Source organism: Vicugna pacos, chromosome 10, assembly GCF_048564905.1.
Source record: "Vicugna pacos chromosome 10, VicPac4, whole genome shotgun sequence".
Classification (NCBI taxonomy): Eukaryota; Metazoa; Chordata; class Mammalia; order Artiodactyla; family Camelidae; genus Vicugna; species Vicugna pacos.
This window is the reverse complement of record NC_132996.1, coordinates 25,564,159-25,582,591: the sequence shown is the minus strand read 5'-3', so window position 1 is coordinate 25,582,591 and position 18,433 is coordinate 25,564,159. Positions and strand designations below refer to the sequence as shown.

At 42.4% G+C, this 18,433-nt stretch overlaps 1 protein-coding gene across 1 annotated transcript in view; it reads right to left on the bottom strand.

Moving 5' to 3' along the window:
- MAP6 (microtubule associated protein 6) overlaps positions 1–13,790 on the bottom strand; it is a 64,983-nt gene extending 51,193 nt beyond the window's left edge. The window contains exon 1 of the mRNA XM_015238423.2: positions 12,714–13,790. Within this exon, the coding sequence (XP_015093909.2) occupies positions 12,714–13,621 (908 nt within the window). The 5' untranslated portion in view covers positions 13,622–13,790. The remainder of the gene's footprint in view (positions 1–12,713) is intronic.
- Between the last annotated feature and the right edge of the window lie 4,643 nt (positions 13,791–18,433).

The following is an 18,433-nucleotide window of genomic DNA, read 5'->3' as shown; positions in this document are numbered from 1 at the left end:
GGGTTCTGTTCCCAGAAATTCAGAATGTGTGCACCCAGAAAGGCAATACTACCTCTTTCTATTAGCCAAATGGTACTCAAGCCCACTGGGGAGAATGAGGATGAGGAGGTGTATTTCCTGAGGGCTTACTAGGGGCTAAGCACTATGCTAAGTACTGAACATACATCATTCATTTATTTGTTCAGTTAAAATCTATTTAGCATCTCCTAAAGACCATGCACTAAGCATGGTGCTGGGGGTGCAATGGTAAATAAGACAGGTAAGAGAGTCACAGACTAAACAGAATGTTAAGTCTTCTGACAACCTTGCTGGGTAGGTATTATTGGTTCTATTTTACCAATGAAAAAAAAAAAAACCAGAGAAGACAGGTTAAGTAACTTGACCAAAGTCATATGATAAGTGGCAGGTAGGATTTGAACGCAAAGCTCCAAATAAAGCTAGACACCTGAGAGGAGCTGGAATTACTAGTAAGTATTGTATTCTTAAATGGCCTTCTTCATTCTTATCTCATTGGTAAAGCCCTCTAGGGAGGAATACATAGTTCCTAATCTGTGCCTTCCCAGTAGAACAAACTCCACACTTTTGGCATACCACACAGGCCCACCTCCTCAGGAAGTGGTCCCTGATTCAGACTGAGTCAAACTCTCCCTTTCCTCTACATCCCTTCAACACCTTGTCCATATTTCTATTATTGCACTCACTACCATTATTACAATTTTCCTAATATGTTTCTCTCACTAGACCAAGAGCTTTTTTAGGACAGGTACTATGTAATTCATTTCTATATCCCCAGGTTCTCCCATAATGCCTGATACAAGATGTGGCAGATGCTAAATGAATGAATCAGTGAAAGACTTTTACTGATAACCCACTCTGTTCCATTCTATCAAATGATAATAGTAACAAAAGTAGGCAGCACTTACTGATGGGCATGCACTTGTAAAAGCATTATCTCCCTCCACCATCATCATGACTCCATGAAATCCCTACTGTGTAATTACCTCCATTTTATTGATGAGAAATATAAAGGCTTTCACAAGAGAAATGATTCAAACCCAGTTTTACTGGTCACCAAATCCTTCACAGGGCATCAGTATATCACCCCTGACTCATACAACCATCCCCTTCATGAATCTTTCAACAGAATTAACCAGCCCTAGAGAACGCTGGCCCTGATTTTAACCCTTACCAGGCCCTGCCTGGTACTTTAGATACGTGCATCCAAGTTACCTCCCCCACAAGGCAGCAAACTCCTGTATGTGGGATCAAGTGCTCTGCATCTTGAATCCTCAAATTCCATAGCCCCAGCCTTTGTGTGCTCTTAAAATGCTGCATTGAACTTGGAATAAAGATGATATTAAGCCCACTGCATTATTATTATAATATTATGATCAAATAAATCCAATCCAATCCCCTGCTTTTATAGTGTAAGCCTCTTTCACAATGGACTAAAAGCCCTGAAAGATAGGGAGGATTTAGAAAGAAGATAGGAGGCGGGTGGGAGCGAAAATTGTGAGCAAAATCCAGCAGTGGTTACGTGTGGGGCTTGTCAAGGCCCAGCTCAGCCTGTGATTTGGCCAGATCACCTGCTGGGGCTCCTGAGATTTGAATGTGCAACCATAACTAAGAATCTGCAGGAAAAAGCATCAGATGTATATGGGGAGCATAATGCTGGATGCACCACGTAGGTCAGGTCCTGGAGGGCCCTGACTGCAGGCTGCGGGACCCGGGCCTTGCTCTGGAAGGGAAGGGGATCCATGGAGGGTTCAGGACAAGGAGTAGTGAGACCACCCACCCCTCTCCCACTGCAGAACCAGGTAGGAGGTGAAGGAAGATGGCATGGGCTTAGGAGAGTGGGAGCCAAAAAGACAGCATGAAGGGCAGGCGTAGGGGGCAGGCAGCAGCACCCCCCCAACCCTGCCCCGGGAATGGCATGTGGAACCACGGGGATATGGTAGGCATCGGCTTGAGTGGACACCACTGGAGGCTGGAATGAGGAGAACCAGGTTCCTGAGCCAGCTCAGCCACTGACTGGTTGTGATCCTCAGTCCCTGGGCCTCCCTGACTCTATTCTTCATCTTTTTTTTTTTTTTAAACGTAGGTACTGGGGATTGAACCCAGAATCTCATGCATGCTAGGGATGCGCTCTACCACTGAGCTATACCCTCCCCTCTATTATTCATCTTTAAAGAGAGAGACGTTTTCCTTAAAAGGTCATGATGAAGTCTAAATAAAAAGAGATGTTAAAGCAACAGGCACAAAGTTTCTTTCACCCATTATTATGATTTAATAGAAAACAATTTTTAGTGGTCAAGAAGATTGTAAAAATGCCCTCTAGGATATGCAACAACTTGAGCCAACTCTTTAAAGTCACTACAGGGAACAGTGGCCACAGGGAATAGCACAGTGGAGGCATTTATAGGGGGTTTCGTGGTCTGCGAAAGAGGTTACATCAGGCTTGGTCCTGCAAAGCCTCTTCACTCAGTTTGATAAGGAATACACACTGACAACGGAGGGACAGGGAGGATGAAGAGAAGTACTATTATGTTACACGTGTATGGGTAGCTCCTGCGGGACCACGGTGGGCCTGTGCTCTCACTCCTGGACAGGGATGACACAGACACACATGCTCCTTCCTTGACTGGCTCTTCTGTTCACCCCTGATATATGTTGGTGCAGCTGGGTTATGGCCACAGCATGGTCTTCTCTCACCCTCCTTCTTCCCACCTACCCTGATGCTTGATGATCCAGGTTGTTCTTTTCTGTTCTGCCTCTTTCCTGAGTATCACATTTATATGTTCATTTACCTGGCTTGTAATTTTTCTAATTTTTTTTGTTGAGGTATAACAAACATAGGATAAAGTCCATAAATCTTAATTGTTCGTATGTATAGACCCACATAACCACCACCCAGATCAGATATAGAACATTTCCAACATTTCAGTCAATTAGCCACCCCACCCCCAGAGATCATCAGTATTCTGACATTCATTACCATCAATTACCTTTGCCTGTTTTTGAAATTTCATGTAAATGGAATCATTCAGTAAGTGCACTTGTATCTGGTTTCTTTCACTCATCATTGTAAGATCTATCCATGCTAGTGAGTATTACACTAATTTTCTTTTTCATTGCTATACAACAGTGCTTCTCAACCAGGGACAATTTTGCCCTGCCCCTAGTGGGCTTTTGGTGATATCTGGAAATATTTTAAACTGTCACAACTCTGAGTGAGGGGTAATGCAGTGGGGAACGATACTGGCAACGAGCGGAAAGAGGCCAGGGATGCTGCCAAACATCCTACAATTCACAGGACAGCTCTTCACAACAAAGAATTATCTGGTCCAAAATGTCAATAGTGCTGACATTGAGAAACCCTGTGTATGTGTTTCCTATAGCCGCTGTAACAAATGACCACAAACTGAACGGCTTAAAACCACATGAATGTATTACCTCAGAGTTCTGTAGTTAAGAGTCAGAAACAGGTCTCACTGGCTACAATCACGGTTTCAGCAGAAGCAAGGTGTTCCTTCTGAAGGCTCTAGGGAGAATCAATTTCTTTGCCTTTTCTAGCTTGAGAGGCTGCCTGCATTCCTTGGTGCGTGTTCCCCTTCCATCTTCAAAGCCAACAATGGCTGGACAAGGCTTCATCCCACTGTGCCACTGTGCCACTGCCTCTTTCACTTATAAGGACCCCTGTGATTATAACGGGCCCATCTGGATAATCCAGGATACTCACCCCACTTCAAGGGCCTTAACCTAATGACATGTGCAAAGTCCCTTTGGCTTTTTAACTTAACATATTCATAGGTTCCAGGAATTAGGATGTGGACATTTTGGGGTGGGGGAGGGGACCATCATTCTGCCAGCCACAGCCTGCCATGGGATAGTTCACTGTATGAATAGACCACAATGTCTGTCTTATTGTGGATGGACATGTGGGTTGGTTTTACTTTTTAGCTATTATTAATAAAGCTGCTATACACATTCTTATACAAGTCTTCTGTACTCATTTCTGTTAGGTACGCAATCTCAAGGATGCATTTTCTGGGTCATAAGGAAAACAGAGTTTAATAAAGCGATTGTAGTAATTTACACCCATACCAGCAGTGTGAGTTTCTGTTTTCATTTTCTATTGAACATCTCCATGTAGTCCTTCCAAAGACACCTCAAATTAAACTTGTCCAAAACTATGCTATCTACAGTGAACGATTGTTTCCCTAGACATCCAAAGCATGAAATCTGGGAAACATCCTAGACTCTTCCCTTTCCCTTTCTGCTGACTTTCAGTTAGCCACTACCTGATGTTATTCTGCACCATCAGTGCTCATTTACATCCTTCCGTGGCTGGAGGTCTTCGTCATCTCTCACCTAGACTACAGCTTCCTTCCGGGACTCCATGCTCCCAGCCTAATCCCTTCCAATCCATCCTTCCCATTGCTGCCAAAGTCACCTTTCCCAAAACCCAGTCCTGCCTCTTCATTTGCTCATAGAGTAAAGGATCTGGCCCCAGCCTACCTACCCAGTCTAGCTCTCACCATTCTATCCTTATCCAATGAGACCTCTCAGTTATAAGAACTGCTCAGAACTGCTGACAATTTCTCTTCTGTACTTTTACTCAGATTGATCCCTTCCCCATTTCATGCCCACTCATCTTTGAAGATTCAGCCTACCAGTCCCTTCTCTACTGAACCCTTTCCTTGATAACCATCAAATTAAGTAGATTTAAGCCCTCTCTCCTCTGTTCCCCACCATACCCCACATAGACTTTTTATCAGGGTACCTATAACTTTTCAGCACACCTGTCTCTGCCTAATAAACAAGCCTTTCAAGAGCAAGGACTACTTTGTCTCCCTCAGAATTAGCCTGATATAGAGTAGACACTAATCAATATTTACTGGATTGAAACTGAGTTAAGACAATCTGTGTTAATATGACATGGAGGAAGTGCCGTGTGCAGAGAAAGGCTAGTGTTAGACAAAGTCTGTGCCTTCAACAGTCTTAAAAGCAGACAAGAGGACTTGTGGGTCTTAAGCTCTAACAGTGAAGGAAAAGGGCCACTTCTGCAGGACTGCTATAAAGATTACAGGAGAAAATGCATCTGTGGTTTCTAGCAGCCTGCCAGGCACATAGTAGGCACTTCATTAACTATTAGTATTTCTAATGGTGAAAACTAGCATCTTTAGTGAACATCAAGAGAATTTTTAGTTTGCTGGTTGAGGTCCATTTGCAGTTTTCTTCATTTAGCAGAGAATTAGAAGCTCACCTCTCTACATATATACAGCTGACATAATTTGAAAAGCCAAAGGTGCACTGATTACAGAGATGGCTCTTTAATCCTAGTGGACATTGTTAGATTATTTTAGCTTTGTAACTGGGACATTGAGTCATTCTTTGTGATTGTAGATTTAGAACTATCACTGACTTGACTTTTTAAAAATTCACATATGCATTAGATGCCATTTTTTCCTAGGAGAGCAACCAAGAATTAATTGCGCATATCTTCTCTCCTCTCCTCTTTGTGGGTTAGCCTCAGTAACATTATATCTAACTGCACAAGGTCAATCAATGAGCTAGAAAAATGCTTTGCACACAGTAATTCCTCAGGAAAAATTTCCAGGGAGGCATAAGGCATTGCTGAGTTAGGTACTCAATGTGGTTTCCAAGGTAAGTCTCTCTCCTGCTTTTCCTCCCTCCCCTCCGATCACTCCTTTGTCTTTTTCATGGCTATTCCTTCTGCTGTCCCCAACAGACGCATCACTCAGGGTTTCATTTCTGATGGCTAATTTTCTCTACTCCCTCTCTGGGGAGATTTCACCTCCTCCCATGGCTTTAATAATATCCACAGGGTGTTTCAAATCTGTATTTACAGCCTAGATTACTCTCCTACACTTCAGATCCATTTACTCAGCTGCCTCTTGAAAGTTTTTGTCAGATGTCCCATAGGCAAATTAAATTCTAGATACTAAAAATAAGCCCAACTTTCATTCTGGAATTTTTTCTCCTTTATATTCATCACAGAAGTCAAAGTAAAAATCTGTTCCAATGACTAGTACCACTACCAGTTACCTGAACCAGAAACAAAATAATTATTCTGTACTTATCCTCTTCCTTGCATCTCAATTGGTCATTAAGATCTGTTGCTCTGTAACTATATTTACTATGTTATAAATCCCCAAGCTCACAGCCACAGCTCAGGCTTTACCATTTTCTCTGGATTATTTCAATAGCCTTGTCACTGGCCACTCTTTATCCAACCTCTCCAGGTTACCAGCCAGTGGGATATTTATCAAATTTAAATCATATTAAACTATCATGTAGTTCCTCTGCCTAGATTCCTTCAGTGACTCATTTCTTTAGGAAAAAATCCAAACTTCTTAGCCATGGATATAAAACTGTCCCTAACCTGGCCTATGCCTACCTCTCAGAGCATAAAAAGTAAAGGAATAGTAAAAATAAGAGCAAAATTTACTGAAAAGGGGGACAATCAACAAAACCAAAATATGATTCTTTAAAAAGACTAAAAAATTAAACAAACCTCAATACGACTATTATGAATAAAAAGAAAGAAGGTACCGATTAGTATTAAGTATGGAAAAGGGATATACATGCAGATAAGTAGAGATGATTTTTAAATTCACTAGATCAATCTTATACCAATAAATTTTAAAATTAGACAAAATGTAACATTTTATAGAAAAATATAAAACACTAAAATTGGCTCAGGAAGGAATACAAAAAAATGAATAAATGAATCACATTAAAGACATCAAATTGGTAGTAAAAAAAAAAAATAGTCTACCCATGAAAAAGACACCAGGTATGGAGAGTTCTACAGGAGAATCTTATCAGATATTTAAAGAGGAGCACTTGTTATATGAATTGTTCCAAACAACTAAAAAGGAGAAAAATCTATCTATTAACTTTATAGACATAGCCAGGATGCCAATACTGCACAAGACCAATATAAAAAAGGAAAAAAATTTAGACAAATTTCACTTATATCTATGCAAAAATTTGAAATAAAAAGTAGCAAAAGAATTCAGAATCATCAAATATATTTTTATCTAAGTAAGGTTTATCCTAGGAATAAAAAGATGGTTCAATATCAGAGCAATCTATTAACATATTTAAAAATAAAAACCATATGACTTTTTCAGTAGATGCAAAAATCATTAGTAAAATTCAATACCCTCATAAACTAGTATAAAGACAAATTTCTTAACCTTGTATGATGCTATCTCATAATAATTCAGAGCAAACCTCATACTTAATGACAAAACTTTAGAAGCAATCCCACAGCCCAAGACAAAGATGCTTGTGAAACCTACTATCAAAGCTATATTGGATGTCCTCACCAGTGTAGCAATACATACACACACACGCACAAATAAATGAGTATCACAAAGGAACATGATAAATTGGTATTTGCCAAAAATATATGTTATCTCTACAGACAGTCTAAGAGAATCTATAAATAAAACTAACAAGAGAATGTGGTAAAGTTGCTGAATACAAGAAAAGTATACAAAAATTAATACATATGAGCAATAACAAATTAGAAAATGTAATAAAATGTAACACCTCAAAATAGGAAAAATAATTTAAAATAGCTCAGGGAAAAAAAAGATGATAGTATGACTCTAGCTCAGATTACTGGAATAGAACAGAGATCTCAGAAATATATCTTAGTGTATGTGACCTTTATGATAGAAGAGATATTAGCGGGATATTAGTAGGGAAAAGTTGAACTTTTAAAAACGGCATTGGATAAATGACTTTCTATATGGGAAAAAAGACAATTAGATTCCTACCTCATTCCATACATAAAATTAAAATCCAGTTAGATTGTTAAACGCTTAAATACAGAAAAATAAAGTTTAAAACTATTGTGTATGTGTGTGTGTGTGTGTGTGTGTATGTGAGAAAGAGACTTTTGTGGAGAAAATTACAAAAATGTAAATGAAGGACATAAAAGACTTAAATAAATGGCAAGCAATACGATGTTTATATATGGAAAAACTCTATCCCTTAAAGATAGCAAATCTCTCTAAGCAGTGTTTTTCCAATTAAAGCCTGAAGTTCATCTGCATTAAAATTACCTAGAGAGCTTGTTAAAATATAGATTCTTAGGCTTCATTTTAAACCTACTGAATCAGCATGTCCGAGGATAAGGCCCAAGAACCTGCGTTTTCGAACACTCTGCTGATAATTCTTTTGTGTACTAAATGTTGAGAACCTCTGCCTTAAGTATGGTCATAACCTGAATTGCACATGAAAATGATCTGAGGCAGTTTTTTTTTTTTTCAAATCGAGACCAATTAAATCAAAATTTCTAGGCAAGGCACACATGTACCAGCATTTTCAAAATTATCCAGTGATTCCATTGTACAGCTAAGGTTGAGGACCACTGCCCTGGGTAAAGGTGCACCTACAGTCAGGTCTGTCTGGTTTGTTGCCCTTTCCCATTTGAACATTTACTTCTAGTGCTAACCTAGTAGGAATTCTCCTTTATCTTGATTAAGGAAAACACAATTTCTTTACATAAGGGTTATCACTTTTTGGTATTCCCAGTATCCTGTCTGATACATAGCAGGGATGTGGTGGTCATTTTCCAAAATTAATTCAGCTAAATAAAACCAAATGAAATGAACCAGTATGTAGGTGAATAAATTTTTCACCAACTCTAAAAATCCCACTGGATTCAACAAACCTCTATGGTTCCTAGGCACAATGTTATGCTGTGAGAGATACAGAGATGAACAAAATACAGCCTTTCTCTTCAAGTGTTCATATCCACTGGGGAGGCAGATAAGGGAAAAAGTATCAAGCAGACACTGAGAAGCACACAAAACATGAAAAGGGAATAAAAAAAAAATTAGTTTGGAATGGCAGGACCTGGAAGGCATTGTTGAAGACTAGTATTTGAGACTGGCCCTGAAGTATTGCTGAGATTTAGCCAGGAGGATGTTAGGGAACTGGGCAGTTGCCCTGTAGGCATTGGGAGTTCTGGATAGCATAAGTCGAGTCAGATGGATCTTTCTCCAACATTTATGGAAGATTGTAGGGTAGGTATTAAAGGCTACTTTTCTTTCAGATTTCCTTGTTACCACTCTCATTTTTCAAGTACTCTTTTGCTCTGGTTTATTAATTCTACCTCCTGGTGCCCCAGCTGATTTCTTCCAGGAAGAGTTGCTCATTACCATTTCTATAGGGAGCAAATGCTACCCCATCCATCATTATTAACTAATGGCTGGGGCAATGGGGTTGACTGAGAGAGGAATTTTAATCCCCTCCCATGACTCATCTATTTTCTAATTAAGAATGCTAGGTCTAAATTCATAAGTGGCTGCCCAGTGAAATCCATCCTTAACATTAAAAGTGATAACAAAGACATGTTTCTCAGTTTTATAGTATCATTTATGTAATATGAATGTCCTGAAAATTAATCAACATCATGATTGTGAATAATTCTAAGGAAACCTTAGAGGTACCACTTGAATGCAAAAATCCCAACCTAGTGTGGATCAGTTATATGAATTAGATGAACTGCTGATCAGGGAAAGTTTTTCAAAACCATAGTGTCAAAGGACATGATGTTATCTACCAACTGTATATTTCATAAGAAAACTAATTAGCATGTATATGACTAGATGCTGAATGTATATTTTATGTTATATGCCAATATATTAAGCTGATGGATTGTGAGTCCTTTCTCTATTTAAGCAAACTGCTCACATTGATGTCAATTTACAGATGTCATTTATAAAGCCCATGAGATGAACTAGTCACCATGGTGTAAACAACCATGATTTCCGTAGAATGACAGAAGAAAGGGTTTGTCAATCAAATTTTTGATGAAATGAAGCCCAACTTGGTTTCTAAGGTGATGTAGGGCTCACCTACAGAAGACACGGAGCATACTTAAATTCAGGAAATATTCAGAATCGTAGAAAGGAAAAGAATGTGAGAGAATTGGGGGTGGAGGGGAAATCAATGTTCCAGACAAATCTATAATTTCCAGGCATTTTTTCTTTATAGTATATTTAATTAATTATCTTATTTCTTCATATCTACTTTCACCCAAAGTGAATTTCCCTATTATTGGCTAATTTTTCTTCTGGAACAAAAGATAGCATTAACTTTCACATCAAATTTGTCATGCACTTAAATTGTCCATTAAAGAAATTGATGTCTCAGCCATATTCATTCTTCTAATGTTTCAAAACCCTTCTGATTATACAGCAAAATGGAACTGCTGACCCCAAAGTCATCTGCATAATTAAATTTTACAGAAGACCCAAATTAGAAAAAAAATTTTTTTGAAGTATGTAGAGATTTCACTTGACAGGTTGATGAAATTTTGATAGCTATTAAAAATAATCATTCTCACCAGCTACAAGAGAATAGCCTCTCCCTCTCCCCAATCAATCCAATCACTTCTAACTATAAAGCAAGCCTTACTGCACAGTTAAGGTGTTGTTTTGGGGGAAGAGGCTACACAGAGCAAAGGTACAACTCAAAATATTTGGAGTGAGATGTGTCTGAAGGGTGGATTATTGCCTGACTGTCTGACCAATCATTTATGGACAAAGCCAATTCGTACCAACCTGGAGACATAAACTGAGTAGCATCACCAAATAAGATTTGAAATGCGGATCTCTCTTGATTGGCATTGACTATATGGAAATAAAAAAGAGGTAAATTCTGCCTGGTAGGTGGTAAGGTTCCACTTGCCACAGGGAGGCATACTGGGAGTAGGATGATGAAAAGGCCAATCCAGAAATCTGTGATGTTAGGCCAACCTTAGGGTTCTCGGTTCTTAGGAAATGAAATAGGGCCTTGCAAACAAGAAAGCCACGGCAGAATCACAAAGCTATAAATTGGCTTTAAAAAAAATTCTCCTTGCTTATTTGCTTCCTTTCTTTTTTTTTTTGGATCCTCTTTGGTAGTAGCATAAAGATATTGTGAAAATTCCACTTCCTCATACCTAGAACCAAGGAAAAGGATCTGTGTCCTTGCCTGATCCAAAAGGAACTGGTGTACTCCTGGGGGACCAGTGTGGCCAGGATAACAATAAACTAAGAGAAAAATGCCAAGTGGGAGGTGGAATTCAGGAAGAAGTAGGGGCCAATTGATTAGCTGCCCCTTTTCATTGGCTAATGTTTTCCAGAGGTAAAACCTGAGCAGAGCGCAGATTTTGTCTTAACAAGAGAGGATGTCTATCAATGCTGTTTGTTCCTCAGCACAAGAGGGAGTGTTTGTCATATTCACTGGAAGGACATCAGTCTGTTATGGGGCTACATACAAGATCTTGGCAAAAGACACAAACTCTACAGTCCTCCTGTCCACACCCTCCTGCAGGAAGAAGGCAGTTGCCTGTGGCATTGATGAAGGACCCATAAACCACATTTTGAACACTTCTAGCTCAATTCCTCATCATGCACATCTGCTTCCCCAGAGACCCCAAGCCCAATGTTACATGTTCAGAGTCAACGGTGTTCTGTTAGCTAATTGTTTTGGTTTGAAACACAAGGGCAGGACTGAAAGCTAAGCATTCAAAAATACATATTAAATGGATGAAGAGTGAGAAAGCAGACTGGAAGGGCAGAGGCTACAGCAGGGGGTGAATTCGAGAAAGAGAAAGAAGGAGAGAGAGAGAGAATAAATATGCTCTTGCTTGAAGGCATTCATTTAAAGGAAATTAAAACGTGCTGAAGAGGGCGTTCTTGGTGGTAAGAGAATAAGAACCTGGAGAACATGAAAGGAAATGAGAAAGGAGATGCATCAATAGGGGAGTAGGTGGGAAGTATCTAGGAAGTGTAAATCAGAATAATGAGGCATCATGCAGAAGTTCTCAATGGAACCAAGATATACTAATTACCTACTACGTGCCAGGAATATTTCTCCTCCTGAATCATCTCCTGTAATCTTCTAAATGTCTAGCTCAGTGCCTAGCATATAGCAGGTGCCCAAAATACGTTGAGTATTTAATATTAAATCAATACCTGTGTGAACAATCCAAGAATCTATTATCAATCACATCTCACAGATAAGAACCTGAGGCCCAGAGAGGTTAAAAAAAAAAAACTTGCCCAATGTGTCATGGCTCGTAAAAGGGATAAGGAATCTGCTTTCAAAGCCTGAGTGGGTGAAGGAGGAGGGTGCCCTATAAGGGCCCTGCAGGGAATCTAGAAAAGGGTGTGGTGCTTGGCTGTCTCCCAGGGACAGAGAGACAGCAGGGAAAGAATGAATGGCCAAGTGAATTGGGTTAGGGAGGAGGGAAGGGGGACATGTCACTCTTCTTTGGCCAGTGGGAAGGCAGCAAGGCCTCTGGGTGGCAGCTGAGCCAGCAAGGGGCAACATCCAGGCTAATGCAGCTGTTGACTGGGTGCGGCAGAATGGAAGCACCCAGTGAGGTGAAGAAATTGCAAAAGTCTGTTATGCAGGCAGGGACTTGGAGTGGAGCGGGGATGGGGAAAGGATGGCTGAAGTGGTTAACTGAGAGACTTGGGCAGGCTGGGATGGGTAATACTAACAGCTTTTACCTCAGAAAGAGCCAAAGAGCCGTTGGTCAGGGCTGGGGCGCGGGAATGGGTGTGGTCTGGGATGGGAGGGGGAGGCTGACAACAAGCCCTGTGATGAGGAGAATCTGTGGGAGGGGGTGAGGACGACCACCAGCCCCGTGGCCTGAGCAGCCGGCCATGTCTCACCTGTAGGAGCTGCTCACCGCACTCGCCACCTCTTCGCGGATTTGCCTGTTGAGGGCGTCGGCCGCCGCACGCCCTTTGCCCGCTTCTGGGCCCGCAGCCTGGACCTGGGCCTGGACTGCGGGCAGCTGTATCTGCTCGTACCCCAGCCCCTCGGCACGACGCAACATCCAGGCGGGCCCGGGCTTCCGGCGTGTGTCGCGCTCGTCCGCCCCGGACGCCTTTCCGGCCGCAAGGACACCTGCTCCGCCAGGGGCCGCCTCCTGCTCCGGGGCCTCGGCAGCGGCCTGCGCCGGCCAGCGCTCCTGGCTCTGCGGCCGGCGCTGTGGCGTCCCAAGCACAGGCGCCGCCGCCTGAGAGGACGTGGAGATCTGCACGGGCTTGGGGATCCACGGGTGGTCCCCGCGGCGCGGCAGCGGCCAGGCGCGGAAGTCCTTCTGGTACTGGGTCTCGCGCTCGAAGGGCGCGTCGGAAGGCTGGTACTCGCTGCGCGGCCGGCAGCTCGGCTCGGGCCGCTGCACCTTCCAAGCGCGGTAGTCCTGCCGCATCACCGAGTCCGCTGGGCCCGCGCCAGAAGTGGAGCTGGAGCCGTAGCCAGAGCCCGGGCCCGGCCCGCTGCGGCCTGAGGCGGCCCCCGCCTCGCGGTCGCCGCCAGGCCCTGGCGCCTGCCCTGTTGCCCGGGCAACTGCATCCCCGTCGCCTTGGGCCGGCTGAGTTTCTATGGCGACCGCGCGCGCCGAAGGGGGCGCGGGCGCCGGCTGCGCAGGCTGCTGGTGCGGAGGCTGGGCACCCGCTTGCTCGGTGGCCTCCGAATATTTGGTGAAAACTAGCGGCACCGCTATGTCCGCCTTGTCTAGCTGGTTCCAGAAGCGGGCGATGCAGCAGGCGCGTGTGATGCACGGCCACGCCATGGTGCTCGCTGCAGAGCTGGCTTTCCTTCTCTTTGCTGGATTCAAAAGCAAGACTCTAATCTTTCTCAGTCCCCTGGCCCTCGACAGGCCAATCTGGTTCCCACCGTATTTTCCTTTGTGACCTGAACTACAGCGCCCTGCTTCCTCAGAAAGCACCCAGGAAGGTCGAGTGGGCAGAGATATCACCGAGATAAAGTCCGTAAAGTCCCTCGATTCCGACTGCAAACGCCTCCGGGAGTCGCCGCAAAGGTCTCGGAGTGCGGTCAGCTGAGAGCACCGCGGAGTGAGAAAAGGCGTCCCCAGATCCCTGGGCGAAGGTGTCTGGGACGCGCCCCTCCCTGCGGCTGCGGCGGCGCGCAGTCCCCGGCCAAGCGAGGCGACGAGAGCCGAGATGGCTGCGGGCTTAAGCCATGGCGCAGAGGAAGGGCTGGGCAGTGTGGCTACAGGGGCTACAGACGAAGCTCTCTTCTCCTTTCCACCGGCGTCCCGTCGCAGCCAGCCACCTAGCAGGACTCTGAGGCGATCACCTCTCACAGAGACCAAGCATTGCTGCCGCCGCCGCTGCTCCCAATGATGCTGCAGCCGCCGACGTCTCTGCTGCAAGGAAGCGGCCCCACCCTTTTCTGTCGCTGAGCAGAGTGGGGGAAAAATCCAGGAGAGATGCTGAGAGAACGCGCTGCAGAAGAAAAAAAAAAATCACCTGCTGTCGTCAGCGCGGGCTGCTGGGAACTCGCCCTCTCTCCCCGCCTCCCTAGGATCTGGCAGCTCCTCCCTCTTCAGCTCCTAGGCAACAGCAGAATCCGGGGCCTAGGTGGGTTCAAGTCCCAGACTTCTTATAACTTGCTGTCCTTGTACTGGTTGCCTCCTCTCCGAGAGCTCCTCTTTTGTAAAATAAGGTCAACCGTGTATGTGTGTGTGTGTGATTCAGTTAAAAAAAAAATGGAAGAAACCTCTAGTAAAATGTCTCTCCCAGAATAGATGCGTTTTAAAAGGGGAGCGCCTGTTATTGGCCAAAGTCTCTGGGCCGAATTTAAACCCTTTTGCCTGGCTTCCCATCCAAGCACTTGCCAGTATTACGCACAGGCCTTGCTCAGATGTGTGGAGATGGGAATCCCCAGGCTGGTGGTAACTTGCTGTTCCCTTCCTAAGGGACTCTTGGAGAAAGAGGTGTATTAGAGCCTCCCAAGAACTGCCCAGTCCCTGATCAGCCCAGATTTCACAGTGGAGGAGAGACAGTGAGAGGAAGATTCTTGAAAGGGGCCTATGTGGGGAGGTTGGAGTGGATGAGAAACAGGGAGACAGTATCCCGGGAAAGGGGAGGGCCTGACATGCAGTGGGTTTCTGACGTGTTCTTGACCCTTGGCCTTCGCTCTTCTTCTTGGGAGGCAGAATATATATTTTGGAGGCAGACATTCCTGCTTTGGCTCTGATACTTGTTACCTGTGTCACTTGGGCAAGTTGAGTCATCCCTGTACCTCAGTCTCCTATACTCATCTCATCTATAGAATGGAGGAAATAATAGCTACCTCAAAGTGGTTTTGTGAAGATAGTTAAGGACCCAGGGTAGAAGATTTGAGTCAAAGCAGATCCCAGAGGATTTAAATCCTGGCTTTTGCATGCCTTAGTATGGCCATGGGCATATTGCTGCAACTTCCTATGGTTGAATCTATGAATGGAAATGCGAATTCTCAACCTGCAAGCTTGTTCTCAGAATTAAAATGAGATAATCACTAAAAGTACTTACCACAACATCTGGAATCTAGCAATGGTTCAATAAATGGTAGCTATTAGTATTCACAGGACTCACCCTGGAAACCCAGAGGTGGAGCTTCCCAAGCAGGCTAGCCACTTGAATGCCTTCTCCAGGAAGACCTCTTGTTCTTCCAAGTGTTTCCTTTTGATGTCTCCTTGATGTCCTTGCATTTGTGTCTCCTTCATTGTCTTCCACTTCCTTCTTCTAGCTACATTCACTGGCCTACAGCTCTGTTTCTCTCCAATATAGACAGTTTTCAGCATCAACTAAGCTGGGGGCATTTTTGTCTCTGGGAGAGAAACTCATTTATGTGTTTAGATTGGGAATTGATTGCAAAATACAGCTATTTTTTAACCTTAGAATCAAACAGGATGAGAAGACAGCTCTGATTAGTCAATTATTTGCTGAACTTCCTCCTACTTGGATATTTGCCTCTGGTAATTTGATTTAAGTTACACAAATAAAATGATGCCTGGCACTGTTTTCCAGTTATTAGGAGATACATTTCTATAAACAACATAATCTGATCTGACCCTTCCTCTCCCTGCTTCTGCAGAACTCCTTGGGATTTTGGCTGACCTTTCCAATAATGATTTCCAAAGATAAAATAAGAGGCTAGCAATTGGAGTTGGGGGCCACTGAGAGTCACTGAGACTTTACCCTTCCTTAATTTAGATGTCTACTCTGTGCCTTGGGCACTGTGGAACATAGATGGATTCTAGCTCTCAGGGAGCCCTCAGTTAGAGGGGTGTGTTATGGGAGGACTGAGAGACAGGTACATAAATAAAAAATTAGCAAAGAATATGGTCAGTATAACAAATTTTCATTCACAAGGTGCTGAATGAATGAATGACTAATGACAAATGAGTAGGTGCTCTCCTAGCAGAAGTCCAAGTAGGACTGCTCAAAGCAACTTCATTGTCAATATCACCTTTTACATTCATTTACTTAGATTTTTAAAAACCTGTTCAATTGTACAACCTCCTTGAACCGTCCAATGGCCCAATGGGGTAGTCAAGTCTAATGGTTATGTGTTATGTGGCTTGTTCAGCATCAATTTTGATGATAATAACACTTCATTATTTGATTTTTGGAGACCACCCCTTTTCTAATTTCAGTCCATACGATTTGGGTGTGGTTAGCCCTATTCAGTCCACCTTCCAGGGGTAACTAAGTGACCAACACCTGTTCACCTGTTTGCCAGGACACTGCATCCCCCTGGCCAAAGTGACTAGTTTAGTGACTGGCACATTGGACCAATTGGAGGAAATCATAGACTTTAGCTGAGACTGTCTGGGAAGACCCACTCTCTTTTTTACTGAATTGCTTAAGTGGGAGACCATGAGGCTAATGTTGTTAGTGACCATCTTTGCCATCAGGGGAGGCTGCCTGCCTAGGAGTGAAGCAAATGCAGAGACAATCTAAAGAGGACACAGGATTCTGATGATATCTGTGGAAGACTGCAATTTCCCCTTAAGCCCATTTTCTCCTTCTTCCCTTTAGTAACAGAAGCCTCCAAGTTTTAGTTGGGCTCTAGGTCACCCAACCAGAGATGACATTTTCCAACCTCCCTGGCAGTAAGGAACACTCATGTACACTTCTAGATCACTGCCTTAAAAGAAGTTACTTGTGTTCTACTTCATCTTTCCCACTTGCTGAGAGTAGAATGTTGACATGGTAGAGGTGAATTATCTGAGGGTTAAGATGCCTATGACATGGTGGATAAGAATATTTTGGTGCTGGGATTTAACTCTAGGTGTGGGAGAGTAAAAGAACAAGATAGAGGAAACCTATCTTGAATGACTTCATAGGACTGAATTCTCCCAGCAGCTGTGGACCATCTGCTTGCTTCTGCACTGATATGTGAGAAAGAAAAACACTTCTCTCTTGTTTGAACCATGGCTCTGGGGTATCTGGGGTTTAGTCTTCTAGTCATTTGAGCATGTGGACCTGGTCATGCTTAAATTAATTTGAGGTACAGGAAAACAGTGTGGAACCAAGATACTGAAAAATAAAATCATGTAAGATGGGAGGGAGTGATCAGAGTTAAAGAGTCCTAAAGTCCTTATTTGTTTGTGAGGAGAGAAGAAATATTGACTAACTTAATAACCTAAAATGTTTATTAACTTACAAATGCACATTGAAGAAAAAAAGGGGAATATAAAAAAACTTTATTAAGGACAGAAAAAGGGTAAAAATAAGCAAAAAAAAAAAAAACCACATAGCAAATAGCAAATAAAATGTAAGGTGGTAGGAATATGTCCAACTATATTAATGATCAAGGTAAACATTAATGATCAAAACTTTCCAGTTAAAAAACAGAGAATGTCAATTGGAGAAAAACATAAAACAAAGCAAAATGCAACTATATATTGTTTACAGGAGACATATTTAAAACATACTGACACATAATTATGGAAAAAAAGTGATGGAGAACATGTAGTAGGTAAACACTAACCAAAAGGAAGTTGGAACCACTATATTACTATAAGACAAAATTGATCTTAAAACAAAAGGCATTATTGGGGGTAAAAATGGTCATCACATAAAAATAGAAGAAACAATTCAACAGAAATATATATATGATGGTTTCCATCTAACAATATAACTTCAAAATATATAGAGCAAAACAGTAGAATTTTAAGAAAAAATGCACAAATTCATTATCATCAGAGAGATTTTCCAAAAACATTTCTAAGTAACTGATAAAACAAACATACAGTGATGTTAGGAATGTAGAAGATTTAAACAATTAATAAACTTGACATAATGGACCCTGAATCCAATGATTAAAGAACACACATTCTTTTCAAACTTACATGAAATATAGAAAAATTGACCACATAGTAGGCTACAAAACAAATATAAATAAATCCCAAAGACTGGTACAAATCACTTCTTCTGTTGAGAGTACAATGATATTAAAAACCAATAACATGAGATAATCACAAACTTTTACATATTTAGAGATTAAAAAGAAAAAGTATTTCTAAATAATTCTTGGGTTTATAAAAAATTATAATGGATATAAGAAAATATTCAATACTAAATGAAAATGA